The sequence below is a fragment of the Mytilus trossulus genome, chromosome 5 (genome assembly GCF_036588685.1).
Source record: "Mytilus trossulus isolate FHL-02 chromosome 5, PNRI_Mtr1.1.1.hap1, whole genome shotgun sequence".
NCBI classification, from domain to species: Eukaryota; Metazoa; Mollusca; class Bivalvia; order Mytilida; family Mytilidae; genus Mytilus; species Mytilus trossulus.
In genome coordinates, this window is record NC_086377.1 from 8,817,154 (window position 1) to 8,834,444 (window position 17,291).

General features: G+C 30.9%; 1 protein-coding gene and 1 long non-coding RNA gene across 2 annotated transcripts; both read right to left on the reverse strand.

Annotated features, from left to right (window-relative positions):
* Positions 1-244: 244 nt before the first annotated feature.
* Positions 245-9,243, reverse strand: LOC134717565 (neurofilament heavy polypeptide-like). The gene is made up of 10 exons (XM_063580056.1): positions 9,156-9,243; positions 8,598-8,648; positions 7,400-7,459; positions 6,903-7,232; positions 5,856-5,957; positions 5,507-5,716; positions 3,436-3,716; positions 2,835-2,927; positions 2,490-2,546; positions 245-291 (listed from the first exon to the last, which is right to left on the reverse strand). Exons 1-8 carry the CDS (start codon positions 9,241-9,243, stop codon positions 2,922-2,924), a joined length of 1,128 nt encoding a protein of 375 aa, XP_063436126.1. The 3' UTR covers positions 245-291; positions 2,490-2,546; positions 2,835-2,921.
* Positions 9,244-13,283: 4,040 nt separating this feature from the next.
* On the reverse strand, positions 13,284-16,409 carry LOC134719392 (uncharacterized). Its single transcript, XR_010107572.1, has 3 exons — positions 16,258-16,409; positions 14,102-14,231; positions 13,284-13,397 (listed from the first exon to the last, which is right to left on the reverse strand). It is a non-coding gene; the product is annotated as an uncharacterized LOC134719392 (long non-coding RNA).
* Between the last annotated feature and the right edge of the window lie 882 nt (positions 16,410-17,291).

Sequence of the window (17,291 nt, forward strand, 5' to 3'; positions counted from 1 at the left end):
TTTATTGTAGACTTTTAATAGGTTGGATAAATGTTAACATTATTCATTATTATAAATCAAATACTAGAAATTAAGTAAAATCGGTGAACATGAATTTGACAGCTAGGGCCCCTTTAACATTGAACATTTTTTTTTACAAGTCCTTTACACATATCTTCCTTCTTTTTCTTTTTTTCTCTGTCTTGTTTACATATGTTTTCAAGTTTTTAATAGTACCAATATCAGTCAGTCTTACTGTACACTTCTTGGATTCTGCTGTATATATTTTCTTATTTCCTGATCTTTTTCTGCCTACAAAACATCAACTTATTTTACTAACTAAAAAGACTATTATTATGCAAATACATTGCTTTTAAAACTAGAGGCTCTAAAGAGCCTGTGTCGCTCACCTTGGTCTGTGTGAATATTAAACAAAGGACGCAGATGGATTCATGACAAAATTGTGTTTTGGTGATGGTGATGTGTTTGTACATCTTAATTTACTGAACATTCTAGCTGCTTACAATTATCTCTATCTATAATTAACTTGGCCCAGTAGTTTCAGAGGAGAAGATTTTTGTAAAAGATTACTAAGATTTACAAAAAAATGGTTAAAACTTGACTATAAAGGGCAATAACTCCTAAAGAGGTCAACTGACAATTTCAGTCATATTGACTTATTCATAGATCTTACTTTGACAGCATTTATTGTATTTTAAAGTTTATCTCTATCTATAATAATATTCAAAATAATAACCAATAACAGCAAAATTTCCCTAAAATTACCAGTTCAGGGGCAGCAACCCAACAACAGGTTGTCCAATTCATCTGAAAATTGCCGGGCAGATAGATTTTGACCTGATAAACAATTCTACTTCTGTCAGATTTGCTTTAAATGCTTTTGTTTTTGAGTTATGAGCCAAAAACTGAATTTTACCCCTATGTTCTATTTTTAGCTGTGGAGGCCATCTTAATTGTTTGACTGGGTCACGCCACACATTTTTACAACTCAATACCCAAATGATGATTGTGGCCAAGTTTGGTTTAATTTGGCTAAGTAGTATCAGAGGAGAAGATTTTTGTAAAAGATTAAGATTTACGAAAAATTGTTAAAAATTTACTATAAAGGACAATACCTCCTATTGCTGTTTACAGTTTATCTCTATCTATAATAATATTCAAGATAAAAACTAAGAACAGCAAAATTTCCTTAAAATGACCAATTCAGGGGCAGCAACCCAACAACAGGTTGTCCCATTCATCTGAAAATTTCAGGGCAGATAGATTTTGACCTGATAAACAATTTTATTTCATGTCAAATGGCTCTTAATGCTTTGGTTTTTGAGTTATAAGCCAAAAACTGCATTTTACCCCTATGTTCTATTTTTAGCTGTGGTGGCCATCTTGGTTTTTTGGCCAGGTCACGCCACTCAATTTTTAAACTAAATACCCCAATGATAGTTGTAGCCAAGTTCGGTTTAGTTTGGCCCAGTTGTTTCAGAGGAGAAGATTTTTGTAAAAGATTACTAAGATTTACGAAAAATGGTAAAACATTGTCTATAAAGGGCAATCACTCCTTAAGGGGTCAACTGACAATTTCGGTCATGTTGACTTATTTGTAAATCTTACTTTGCTGAACATTGTTGCTGTTTACCGTTTATCTCTGAATTTACCCCTATGTCCTTTTTTTAGCCATGGCGGCCATCTTGGTTGGTTGACTGGGTCGCTGGACACAATTTTTAAACTAGAAACTAGATACCCTAATAATGAATTTGGCAATGTTTGTTTAAATTTGGCCAAGCAGTTTCAGAGGAGAAGATTTTTGTAAAAGTTAATGACGACGGACACCAAGTGATGAGAAAAGCTCACTTGGCCCTTCGGGCCAGGTGAGCTAAAATAACACTTTCTTAATAACTCACATGGAAAGAAAATACTTCTGACTTTGATTGATATTCAATTTAGGGTAAAATAACAATAAGTTTGTAATAAAATATATTATTTTTTTCAAATGAGGATTTGCATATCTTTTTGTTTCTTTTACTCCTATCTTTCGATCTATTGTGCATAATTTTAATAAATGTCAAAATGCCTCTTATTATATTTCATTCATTTGGTAAGTTCAAAATGTATATGTTTCAATAATAATAATATTGCAAGTACATTTAACAATAATAAATTTCCAAAAAAGCTCAGAAGTAAAAGTAACATCTCAAATATAAAGAGAAATGTGTTGTGTTTTTTTTTATTTTAAAAGCATCTAGGGCTATATCATAACCATCTTTGCTTTCAAGGGGTTAAATATCAGCATGAATCAACAATATATCAATAGCTAGTAGTGAATATATATATATAATATAAGGTCAATGACAGAAAAATAAAAAAAAAATATATGAGGCTGAAAAGTTGGGGAAAGGTGGAGTTTTTTAAAGAACTATTAAATGTATACTAAATTATACGAGGGGAATGTGAGGTTTTAACCAACTATTATTTTATACTAAATGATTTCTCACCTATTTCGGATTTTTTATCTTTTGTCGATGAATGATTAATAAGTCCTGTAATTGCATCTGAAATGAAAATAAGGATTTAAAAAAAAATAATTCATTCTAACCTTCTCTGAAATATTTGTATGGAATTAATACAATTAAAACTATTTTAAATGTGCATTATAAAGATAAAACGTCTTTTCACAAACTGTTATCATCCTTTTCAAAATCTGAATAAAATTCTTTTATCAGTCAAATCTTCAAAAGTATACAAGTTGCAGTTCAGACTGTAAATAAGATTTAAAAGACAAACTGTGAACAAACAATCTTTGGACTGATATAAAGTTGTAAAAACTTTAGATTATTTACCCTTTTTAGTATTTTTACCAATCCTTTCATATTCTCCAGTAGTTTCACTGGTCCTTTCTAAATTTGGGCAAACATCTATTGGATTATTTAAATCTGGAAAATTAAAAGGTTAAATACAATAACAATGTAAATGAAAAAGGAGAAAACCAAGGTTATTCCACCAGGGATGATTCTAGGTGTTTTCAAATGGGTCCCTTAAACATCAAATTGGGATTTTATTTTAGAATAAAATCTAAGAGGAAATAACTTTGTTTTCCTGTCAAAACGGAAAATGTATATCATTAAGTTTAACCTTTACACTGATGTTCATGTAAGTTGTAACATTTTGAATAATTCTGGATGGGCTACTGTAATTACATGAATAATATTGAACATGAGGCACTAAGTCTATCATCTTAGCTATAGTTACCTAGGCCTATTACAAAAATATTTCAGCTAACATAAATAAACCACTGAAAAAAAACATTCATCGGGTCGCAAATCTCTGTTTTACTGTCTACTTTGTAACAATTGACGGTGGCAACTCTTCAACTACAGTACTGTTATTCCTTATGTAACAGAAAGTAAAAAAAAATATTGTTTTCTCTCATAAAAGTTGTACCTTTGTTTCCTGAATGATGTTTATGAATGATATAGTGTTGTGCATCATAGATGGAATGTCAGAACTGACAGATAGATTGAAAATGTCTTTATATGTCAAGCTAAGATATGAAGTTAATTCATCTCTCACTTCCTCAGATATGCCTCTAGTGTTGTCAACATAATGGTTAAACAGGCTATCTCCAACTTTTGGCAATGATTTAAATGGCTTATAATTCTGCAGATACTCTATAATTTCAGCTTTCATTTCTTTTGCCTTTATAACTAAGGAGATGGGCATACCTGAGGAAATATTTTTCATTTACTTCAATTAAAATAAATAAAAAAAGGATATAGGAACATGTAAGCTGTCTTACTGTGAATTCATTTATTTTCGTGGATACCAGTTTTCTTGGATTGTGGAAAAATTGTGCTTTCTAGTATATTTGATTTCATGGTTTTTATTATGTGTTGAAACAAACCTATATAAAATTCCTACTTCGTTGAGTATTCAAATTTGTGGTTCACCTACACCCACGTAATCCACAAAAATTGGTATCCCACGAAAATCAATAAATCCACAGAATCTTAAAATATAAGCAAATAAATTGTTCCTCCTATTTTAATTGCATACAGTTTAATATCTCATTTCAAATTCACTCATTTGACTCGTGTGTAGATCTTACTTTGCTGAACATTTTTTGCTGTAACATTTTATCTCTATATATCTCAAAAAAAAATTGAAGATAATAACCAAAAACAATGAAATTCCCTAAAAAAATAACTATTTCGGAACAGTAATCTGACAATGGGTTGTTGGATATGTCTGAAAATTACAAGGCCTATAGATCTTAACCTGATAATTACTTTAACAACAGCAACTTGAGTTTTACTCTAACAGCTTTTGTCTTTGAGATATTAGTCAAAAACTGCAATTAACCCCTATGTTCTACTTTTACAACATCAGACTTCATTGATGAAGGATCAAATCCCTGGATAATATTTATACAAACAAGATACCCTAAGGAAAATTCAAGTACAGTTCAGTTCATATTGGTCTAGTAGCTTCAGAGAAGATGATTTTTGAAAAAAATACTTCCTACAAAAAAATTGTCTTTCCAGGTGAATAACTCCTGAAGAGGTCAATTTACCATTCTAATGCAATTTTTATGTAACATTTATTTTTTCATTGGATAAAAGCCATCGTATTATTTCTTTTTATAATGCATTAGAATCAGAATAACAGTACTGAAGTTGAAGAATTGCCACCATAAATTTTGATTTGACTGTCTCAAATAACCGTTTTACTGGCTCCCTTACGCGTTGTAGTAAAACTGGATTTGCAACTGTCAAATCGACAATTGACTGTGGCAACTCTTCAACCACAGTACTATTATTCCTTAATTTCACCAACAAACGACAACCACTAAACAACAGCCTCTTGACTAAGGACAGGTGCATATAATAAATGCAACAGGTTTGAATGTTTTAACAGATGCCAACCTTTACCCTAACCTTATTAACAATAGTATAACATTACAACATGAAAAGACGCACTAAAAAATATTAATTGAAAATGGCATAATTCTATTAAAAAGACACCAATTTCACAAAAAACACTAAACTATGTTCTTTTTCTTAGCAACAGCATCAAGATTTGTTGATGAATCAAATCATCAATTAAAATTTATAAACTATATACCCTAAGGAACATTCACTTTAAGTTATTTTGAAGTATTTGATAGTTATCAAAAGTACCAGGATTATAATTTTATACGCCAGACGCGCGTTTCGTCTACATAAGACTCATCAGTGACGCTCAGATCAAAATAGTTAAAAAGCCGAATATATACAAAGTTGAAGAGCATTTAAGGATCCAAAATTCCAAAATTAATTTCAGAACAGAAGATTCTTGAAATAATTCATGAGGATTATAGCAAGTGGTGGCATAAGCTCAAATGACTATCTGGATCAAAAACTAAATTTCAGGATTTTGAATGGTTAAAGTAATGGTATTAACTTTCATTGTCCCCTATGTTAGCTTCCTCTTTTTAATGGTAATAGGTATATAACATATTTATATTATCACTCACCTTTTATTGCTTTTAATGGAGAACTATCTTCACATGTAAGGGATTTCCTAGCTTTTAATGGAGAACTATCTTCACTTGTAAGGGATTTCCTAGCTTTTAATGGAGAACTATCTTCACTTGTAAGGGATTTCCTAGCTTTTAATGGAAAACTATCTTCATTTGTAAAGGATTTCCTAGCTTTTAATGAAGAATTATCCACACTTCTTTTTCCTATAAAGAAATTAATTGTAAAGTGTTAGAAGTAAGTGTTACGAAGAAACTTGTGTGTTCTTTTTTAAGTCAGCTTACTACACAGTTATGTCTAGAACAGAAAAAATATATCAATATACAAAATATAGAAAATACCTACCATTTCTTGCTTTATATGGAGAACTGTCTTTGCTATTTAAGGATTTCCTAGCTTTTAATGGAGATCTGTCATCACTATCAAAGGATTTCTTATCTCTACTACCTACAATTATGTCATAGTTTATTGTTAAACCTTGATTGTATCAATAAGTGTGTCTGCATAAACTGTTTCTTAAATTACTTAAAATGTTAATATGTATATGTTGTATCCTGTAAGAACAATGAAATTAGGCCTATTGTGTTTTATTTTTGTACTATCAATTCCAAGTTTACTTTCCACAGCAGTCACTAAGACTCAGAGTGAGAGAAAGTATATTCCACTTCGTATCTTATCACCTATTTTCCTACATTAGTTCTAGGAGGAACCCCATTCCTAACTCTTTAAATATTAAATATTAAATATATCAAGCTAAAACCCCTTGAAGTCAAGAAATCTATACGCATGCGCATAATTACCAAAACAAACCTTTGAGCAAGGTCGTATATTAAATGTTAACTAAACGACCTAGATGGTTCTCTATTTCTTTATGGAATTACAATGATCTTAAATATCAGTTTCATAACAGTAACATATAAGAAAAACTCCACTTCATTTCTTATATGACAAAAATAGATTTATCGGAATTCAGAGAACTCTCGTATTTTATCAAAACTGGGATTCCCTCTGACGTGTTTCTAAATTTATAAAAACATTCAATATAAATACTGCTTAATTCTGATTTTTCGTGTTGTTAAAAACCCACATATAAGTCAATGGAATTATCAAACATGAAGATTATGAAAAGAATATTATAGGAAAGTTGTTTTAGTTCAATCCCTTTGTTTGTTTTTATATAAGTATAAGTCTACAGATTGCTTGAAAGCAATTGTATCCAAAAAAAACCCTCACCTTTACAAAGCTCCACATCAAAAATAAAATTATTTCTTTTCATAAAAGCCATGAAAACTTTGACAAAAATTAAACAACAAAGTCTTTTGGACTGACAGACTGACAGTTACCAGTTCAGCAACTATGTCGACAGGTAAAATATAACATATTATCACTCACCTTTTATTGCTTTTAATGGAGAACTGTCCTTGCTTGTAAAGGATGTCCTAGCAATTAATGGAGAACTGTCCTCAGTTGTAAAGGATTTCCTAGCTTTTAATGGAGAACTATCTTCACTTGTAAGGGATTTCCTAGCTTTTAATGGAGAACTATCCTCACTTGTAAAGGATTTCCTAGCTTTTAATGGAGAAATGTCCTCACTTGTAAAGGATTTCCTAGCTTTCCTAGCTTTCAATGGAGAACTGTCCTCACTTGTAAAGGATTTCCTAGCTTTCCTAGCTTTTAATGGAGAAAATTCCTCACTTGTAAAGGAATATACACTTCTTTTTTCTATAAAGTAATTAATTATAAGATGTTAGAAGTGACCTGTTAAGATGAAATGCTTCTGGCATGCAACATAATAAGCCTGATACATGCATAATTGAGTAGGAAATTTATAGATGTGTAGAACAACAGCAATAAGTATTTTTAAATACAAAAAATATCAACACACCTACCTTTTCTTGCTTTAAATGGAGATCTGTCATCACTATCAAAGGATTTCTTATCTTTTTTACCTAGAATTATGTCATAGAACTTTTTTTTATACCTTGGTTATCTATAAAAGAACTTAAGTTAAGTGAGCAGGATCACATGCTCCACATCCCTATATTGTCACTAGGCAAACAGAATATAAATCTATGATTTTCATCCAAGTCCCCCCCCCCCCCTGACAAAGTGGTCCACCTTAACCGATATCCAGCACTTCATTGAAATTTATAGGAAATCCAACCAACAAAAAATAAATGTGCTTTCTACATGTTCTAGGCATAAAGCAGAAAGTCCCCCTCCTGAACAAAAAATACCCCTCTACAGATTTATCTAAAAATCAATCCTATCGAAGCTTTTATGGTAACCAACACTTTATTTATGTAAAGAAGAAAATCACACCAGAAATGAAGGCAGCATCCAGACGATGATTTTTATCCAGTCCCCTCGTGACAAAAGCTTCCTTCCTCTTATTTCTGTCAATAACAATCCCATCCAAGCTTTTTTGTTTACAGATGGCGACAGACAAAAAGAGAGATGGACCAGTCAAAAACATTTTACCTTTCGTAACTTAAGTTGCATAGGGTATAAAAAATGTGTATAAATAAACTGCTTAAATTGTTAGTATTCTTTGTTATATCATATCTCCCTGGTTGGCATAAACATTTTTCACAAATATTGAAACAAGATATCTACAGAAACAAGAGGATCATGAAAGCCTGAAATCACTCACCTCTAATTTTTTTGGTGCAGATTTTTTATCAATGATTATATATAATTCATGATGCCTTAAGTACAATTAAATACATTTTCAAAAATGCTATTTCATTTTTCTGCCAAAAAGCTAAAATAATATATTAAAATCATCTTTTAAGAGAAAAAAATGGAATAAGAGGTGAATTTTTAAATTTTAACTTACACAAATGAACAACCTATCTGGTTTCATACTAAATCGATACAAATATAAAAAGTAAATAATATACTATGCAGAGTTAACATCTTGCACTATCAATGTTACTGGAGCATATTGATAAATATTTAAGATGGTTCAGACTTATCTGTAGAACCCAAACTGTATTATGTCCAAAGAAATACTTGTGCAGTAGAAAACAGCACTAACCAGACCGTTATAAATTAAAATACTAACACAAGTCAAGAATTACTTACTTGATTTAATCTGGTCTGATGTCCTTTTTGAAAACTTTTTAAATATTCTTCCTACAAATTTTTTTTAAAAGTGCTTGAATAAGCTTGATCAAGTCCCCTCGTGACAAAAGCTAAAATTATCCTTAAAACAATGGTGAAGTTATTACAAAGTCTTAACATAATGTCACAAAGTCTTCATAACTTCCTACATTTTAAAGATTTTGCTTATTGTTGAAGGCCAAACAGTAACCAATAGTAGTTTACATCTATGCAAATTGGTCTCTAGCTCATTGTTGTCTCCTTGAAAATCTTTTACACATTTTATATTTTCATTAATTAACTTATTGGAAATAAAATCAATTTGCTCTTAGGTCCATGGCCAGTTAAACACGTTTCTACTATAAACCAGCAGAAACCAGTCAAAAGTCAACTTTATAATGATGTCAAACTTGAACTCGTAGAGAGCTTATTTAATACTTGTTCAATGTCGTAACTGGGTTTGGTACCAATGACAATTATTCCACATATACGTACTTACGTTCAGATGTTTTTTTCAATATTCATTAATATGAAACTCACCTTCAACTGGACCTATTAAAGCTTTGCCTTTTCTTGTTTGGCATGGAGAAATCGTATCATAATACTTCTGAGTGTTACTAATATACATATCTAAAACATAAATTAGAGGCTCTAAAGACCCTGTGTCGCTCACCTTAGTCTATGAAGGACACAGATGGATTCATGACAAAATTGTGTTTGAAGATCTTACTTGACTGAACATTCTTGTTACTTACAATTTTTCTATCTATAATAAACTTGGCCCTTTAGATAGAAAGGAAAGTATTTTGTAAACCAATTTACCAAATTAATGAAAATTGTTAAAAATTTACTATAAAGAGCAATAACTCTTTCAGAGGTCAACTGACCATTTTTGTCATGTTGACTTATTTGTAGATCTTACTTTGCTGAACATTTATGCTGTTTACAATTTATCTCTATTTATAACAATATTCAAGATAATAACCAAAAAAGGCATTTTTTTTCAAATTACCAATTGAGGGGGAGGCAACCCAACAATCATTTCTCCAAATCATCTGAAAATTTCAGGGAAAATAGATATTGACTAGATACCAATTCAATCCTTTGTCAGATTTGTTCTAAATTCTTTATTTTCAGAGTTATAATCTTCATTTTACCCCATGTGTTCTATTTTTTAGCCATGGCGGCCATCTTGATTGGTTGTCTGGGTCACTGCACACATTTTTTTTTCAAAAAGATACCCCAATAATGATTGTGGCTAATTTTGGTTAAATTTGACTCAGTAGTTTCAGAGGAGAAGATTTTTGTAAAAGTTAACAACGATGTCGACGGAGACGAACAAAGGACGAGGAACGCCAAGTGATGAGAAAAGCTCACTTGGCCTTGTGGGCCAGGTGAGCTAAAAAAGCAATGAAAATTCTTTGATTGCAGCAGTTAAGTTAAAATTTAACCTTAAATTGTGAAAAAACGTTAATGACTGATGAATAAAACTGAAAGTGCAATGCAATGTGATATATGTGGAAATGTCAATGTAAAAAAAACCTGCATGTTTAACCCAGCCACATTATCTATGCATGTGCCTATCCCAAGTCAGGAGCCTGTAATCAGTGGTTTGTTTATGTGTTACATATTTGTTTTTTGTTCATTTTTATATTTAAATAAGGTCGTTAGTTTTCTATTTTTAATATTCAGACTTGTTACATTTGTGTACCTTATAATACTTTGAGAGTATTTAAAACAAGCTGCCATGCATCTTTACTAAAGTAGGTCTTCGCTGAAGTTTGTGTTTCAGGACATATTAAACAGAATATCTGTATGACTCAACAGATTTTCTGGCTTTGTTTCCACTTCTTCTTCAATCACAAACAGTACAGACTGTGCTCTTAAAACAGCATCTAGATCAGCCATATGATGTAAAAAGCCTGAAAAATTAAGATCTAACTATGTACTAGATGAAACTTTTAATAAAATTTAGAAAAAGAGGCCATCAATAGGATGTGCTATTTCAAACCAACACTGAATTCAAAAGTCCTCCAGGGGCAGGTAGGAAAAAGTGGATATGACATTTGAAATCATGCAAATGGTTTAATCATTCAAAACAAATAAAACCTAACCTTAAATTGTGAAAAAACGTTAATGACTGATGAATGAAACTGAAAGTGCAATGCAATGTGATATATGTGGAAATGCCAATGTAAAAAAAACTTTGCATGTTTAACCCAGCCACATTATCTATGCATGTGCCTATCCCAAGTCAGGAGCCTGTAATCAGTGGTTGTCGTTTCGTTTGTTTATGTGTTACATATTTGTTTTTTGTTCATTATTTTATTTAAATAAGGTCATTAGTTTTCTTGTTTGAATTGTTTTACATTAATATTGTCATATCGGGGCCTTTTATAGCTGACTATGCAGTATTGGCTTTGCTCATTGTTGAAGCCCATATTTTTGTCTCTTGTGGACAGTTGTCTGATTGGCAATCATACCACATCTTCTTTTTTTTTTATATATAACAATATCATTAGTGGTTCCCCTTTAGCAGCTTATATCTACAGTTTTCACATTTGAAATAAGTTTTTTTGAAGAATATTATACTTTTTCACATAAAAATAGACTGTCCATTTCAAACATACTTTTTTAGACAACTAATTTCTTTCAATGGCCACTTTTGTCCTAGCTTACAAAATTGGAATCAACCATATTTCCTATTTTCAATCATTTGGTTTGACCTTATGGTTGTACAGTCACAAACAAACTAAAATTGGAAGAACAAGGATGTGTCCAAAATACACGGATGCCCCACTCGCACTATAATTTTCCATGTTCAATGGACCATGAAATTGGGTAAAAAATCTAATGTGGCATAAAAATTAGGAATATCATACCATAGGAAACATGTGTACTAAGTTTCAAGTTGATTGGACTTCAACATCATCAAAAACTACCTTGACCGAAAAATTTAACCTGAAACTCATACTTTCATTTTCAATATCTCAACACCATAACTCCTGAACTGTTAAGGTAAAATTGCCTCTATTGAACTAGCCATCCATTTTGTCATCAGTAGCAACATTTTTGAAAAAAACTTTTTTTTGGGTCAAATGTATTACATTTAAGAGACATTTATAAACTTAAACAATCTATTCTTTTTAAACTAACAAAAGTAATGGGAATAGTATCATATAAAATCTGCTTCAATGGTTTCAAGTTCAATGTTCAGTTGAATAACATTACCTTTGTCTATCAAGGTGATCTTTCTACTTTTTGTTCAGCAGATCTTTTTAACAGCATCTTTTATTTTATACATTTCTATTTTAACTTTCATGCATATGTTACAAGGATTTATATTCTTTGTCTAAAAGATCAAAAGTATTATAAGGTAAATGAGATTTTTCAATCAGATATGACAAGGTTTTGGATTTGAATAGCCTGCATCACTCATCTGTAATATTTTGAGTATCAATGATAATATTTTTGCTATTTAATGATTACAAATATGCACACGCTGTTTTCATTTTCTTGAAATTATAGTTTTAACAAATGAAAAGGAACATTTGTCGAACGGCAAATCATTAGAATTGTTTTTGACAAATGTTGGAATTAAAATAGCTACACTTTAACATGTCAGTGTTGCAAATATTGAAAGACAATTATCCACGCATGACTGAAGGAACATGGGCTAAACAATCTCTGTAGAAAAGAGATGTGCCAATGCTAATACAACTACTGGTCCGAGAACACAATTAATTCGTAGTGCATTTCTTTTAGAACATAGATGAAAATTGAAAAAATCCCACCTGCGCTTTCTCAATGAAATTTTTACAGTGTGTTGTACTACTTTTGGGACAAATTATATCAAAATTATAGAAAACTTCATCGCCTCTAACTCAAAATATGGACAATTTTGTGTTTAGGGTGTCTTAAAATCTTTTAACAGCTTCCAAATTGCTAATTTTTAAGCTTTTTTCAGCTGGACCAAATCACTACTTTCTTGTAAAATTCTGGACCCAAATTTTTTACAGTGTAATTTCAACCCCTACTTACAATTTGAGGCATTAAACATGGAGAAATAAACTTGGAAGGGGTATAAAAATTATTGGCAAGTAACCCACTGTTAACACTAGGGACTATATTAATCAAGGGACGACAATTGTGGTCTCGGACCTACTTACCAAATCCCATTGACTTATCACAAGTAGTTGCCTTTAAACAAATCTAAACACAAACTATTACATGTATGTAAACTAAGCAAAATTTCAAAGTCAATATTCTTCTGACAGAAATAAAAGAGAAGCAAAAACAGACAAACCTGAATCAAAGTTGGATGGTCTGTGTATCAAAGTGCATGTAATAGTGACATGAATTAGACTTGGTACATGTACATCAAGGTGTTGCAAGGTGATTGGATGAACATTTTCACATAAATATTTTAGGATTGATGATCTTTGCTCCTAAGTGAAATTCCTAGTTTTATCAGCATAGTCTTCACAACTATTCGCGGGGTCTCCTACTTTTGGCATTAATTTAATGTAGTTAAACAATTTTGAATATATTTCAAAATATCGAGATGCATATTGCTTCTATCCAGCATTAATTTTGAAAATTCGCCTTTAGTAAATTTCTGTGCTTGATCTGACGTTTTTTCGGGACAACATAAGAGGTAATTGTGTTGTTTGTCCTTTGTTGATGAGTTTCATCAATCTTTTGTACATTAGTTGATTTTGTTTCAGAATTGTCTTTTCTTTTAGGAGGTTCCTCTTTACATAAATTTCTGATGATTTCCCCCTACAAATAAATTTAGATCTTTAGATACATTAAAATTGTAGAAAAAAATTTAGAAACGTTAAATGGGACAAACATTATAATGATAGTTTATGACTGAATATAGATCTTTACAAATCTTTAGGTTGTAATAGTGATGTTGGGTTTCCTCTCTTCTTCATTCAAACCCACATACAAGTTTATAGATAACACTTACAGTTTACATCTTCATACTCTGAACATAATGCAAATCATCTGAGAAATAAATATTGTTGAAGCGCAGCAAAATGTGAAGTATACATTGTATCAACAGAATTTATGAGAAAGTTTTAAGTTTTAAGAATTTTCAATTATGAAAATAATGCAAAGTTCATTTCTGTAATCTGAATGTTATTCTTCTCTTGTGTGATTTTTTCATAATGTTGAGCTTCAATATACATAATATATAGATTTGAAAACAATATCTACATTTATTTCAGTGTTTTTGTTTTTTACTCTGTAAATGTTATATAATAACAATTTCTTACATATTTAAAGAGGTTAACATCGTAAGCTGTAGGACTGTTTTTTCCTGAGGCCCATAAGAATATACATGTATTACTTAGGTGTACACACATTTTTATATCAATTTGTAGTCCTTATTCAGCTCTTTCATTTCAAAGATTAGTGCAAGAAAACTTTAAAGTTCATACCAAACTACATGTACATTATCATATCATTCACACTACCTTGGCAGCTATTTTAATTACTTTATTCTGCCATTAGCACGAAAATTGCTTGAGGTAGATGTGCAGAGCTCACAATTTTTCACATTCACACTGTTATCATTTGTCACTGTACATGTACAATTTATAGCCTCTGAAAAAAAAATCTATAGTATTATCATTTACATCTACTTTACATACCTAGTACGCACATACAAATATTTTGAACATAGGCTAGCTGAATATATAAAATATACACATAACCGTCACACTATAAAAGATAAACATGATAAAGACATTGATGGACATCCATCTCTTAGTTAGGGTTTATTTTATCGGCTTCGGTAAAAAAGCGATTTGTATAGAGTTTTGCTATTTTGCCGGTCTTATTAAGACAAACAATTTTACGAACAAGTAAGAACATCCTGACCTCAAATGTTGATGTGCTTGAAGAAAACCTCACATATAAAATGACAATACAAGTATTAATGGACAAAACAAGCATATACACTGTATACTGAGTCACATCTGACCTGATGTCTCAAAATAAAATTCCAATCAAGAAGGTCAGTGTTCCTTATACATAATGCACGATATCATCTGGTGATGAAAGACCAAGCAAACAAAAAAGATGCACGAAGAGTGGGTCCAAGGATGGGTGTTGCAGCAATGAATAATTAAACAAACATATGAAAATCTAGTCTACTTAATACAATTTTCAAAAGTATAATCCTTTTTATTAAATCTTAAAGTCTCAGTTAATGAATATGTGAATTAACATTAAATAAGTCGTTTTTTTCTATTTACCCTCATAATACACAGTAAATAAATTAGTGCCATATTACTTTAAAGATATAAAGGTCAATTCTTAAAGGTCAAAGACTATGAATTTAGTTTTTTTCTGAATTACGAATTATCTAAAAAGAATTTATGTAATTTATTCTGTAAGTGTTATTACATTAAATAGTACTATACCAAAATAAAACAAACTGATTAAAGTAAAAAATCAGAAATATTCTTAACTTTGTATGTAAAAAGTCTTAAAAATCTGTAAACTTCCCATGTCAAAGTAAAAAAACTGTAAACTTCCCATGTATAAAGTCATTAAAACTTAAAGATCCTAATGTAAATAGTGAACATAAGGTTGTTGTGTTAGGATTGTTAATTAAGTTTTCCGTGTATTATTTGGTGGTGGAACTGTTCGACATACGAAAGTATGGTTATCCTTTATCTAGTCGAAGACTAAAAGATTATAGAAATCTCACCTAGTAGCCACATATATCATGTGTGTTCATGATATTTTTTTTCAATAAAATGTATTTCATATAGTCCGGAGCCGGCAACATAGCCACTGCCTTTTACCTACCTTGCTTTCGATCGGTAGTTATATCCTGCATTCCTTGTTTACCTTTATATGTATTAGTCCATATGGACTGGTGTGAAGCCTCATATAAAATCAAACTAGTTGTTATATTGTATAAAACAGAATCCCGGTCCATTAGCCCTTATTCATGTTCTATCTAGTACATGTTTGCCCTGATTATTATGTTTTGTTGTTGTCTAGTTGCATAATGTTTATTATTAGAACAAAGTATATTAAAGTTTGTTGACAAACAATCGGTGAATATTTGTATTGACGCAACCAATTAATTATTTTCCTGTGATTTGCATAGACGAATTCTGGAATACAATGTATATCTTTATTGATATTTATTACCAATTTGATCTATTCAATCAATTTATGCATGCAGTAAAATAATAAATGACCTTTCGATAAAATATCCAAATTTCCTGATCTTTTGTAAACATATATGAAATTGTTTCACATTCAATCCAGTCACTCACTAATCCCCACTGTTACGTATATTTTAGACACGAAAAAATTTAATGAAATCAAAAATGTTTTTTCTTTCTTAATAAGTTAAGGTAGGCTGTAGTATCTATTCGAAATAACATCAAACATGTGATCCAAACTTTAATTAGAAAGAAACAGATATTACAGTCATTCTTTAAACATTGTTCAAGTATAGATTTCAATTCTTGAAACTTGTACACACAACTTACAAATTGTGCCCGGAGCGCTAGCCTGACCACTACTACCTAGTCTCTAGACAAATTTTACCAAATATTGAATTTGAATATATAAAAATAAATCGATGAATTATTGTCTTCCTACTTACCAATTGATAATTGACATTTTACATTTAATTTAGAAGCGACAGAGTTATCCGGTCATTCAAGGGTTTCCTAGAATCCTATCTCTCTTGGTCTATCCATAGTCCAAAACCAATTCTATATCTTTCGGTATATTAACCTTAGACACCAAGAAAAGTTTCTCACAACTTTTTCCTTTTAAATTATCATGCACCACAGAAATAAGTTTAAAACTCGGAAACTGTTACGAATGATTGAAATATCGTGCTTAATTTTCCTCTTAATTAAACAAAACTCCACGCTTATCCTTTTAGAATCTAACACTAAATTCGTTACAGGATCAAATACTGCTACTGGGGGCAAATTTTTCTCTGTATATTCCTTCTCGCGATCTTCATTTTCGGAACTTGTTCGGCGATGAAGGTCAACCGCCTCAGTTCAAACATTTACGTATCCAATGTATATATCTTCAAATCAGTTCTTTTAACTGCAATGACAGACGACTTCAATGATTTGACAAAATCCTCAATATATAGAATAACTACCAACACGTCCCTTTGATGGCGATTTATCACTTTTTATTCGGGATTCTTAGGCATTTAGCGTGACGGTTTTCAACACTTATGTACTTGATTAACTCGACGTTCATAGTAAACTAATACACAGTTTAATTGAAATGTCAAATTTAATTTAGTCATTGTATGTCGAAAAGTTTATACAGTGCTGGTATCGATTGTTAAGTCGACGCAAATATATATGAACCATTATGAATAACAAACAGAGGATGGGTTTATGAAGTCATCCCGTTAGTTTTGCCGTAATACAATTTGTGACCACAAAAGATCTATACAGCTCCATTAAAATCTTTCAGACATTAATGAAACTCTTAACTTGAGGCACGAACACATACATTTTGTATAAAAGGTGACATTGTGACAATTGCCAAACCTTTTAGAATACGTATTAACATTTGTACCTCCCTTTTAACGCTTTGTCAACACTTTGAGTCCGTTCATTCGTCCATCCGTCTGTCGTCCATAGATCTCTCAACTTTAAACAT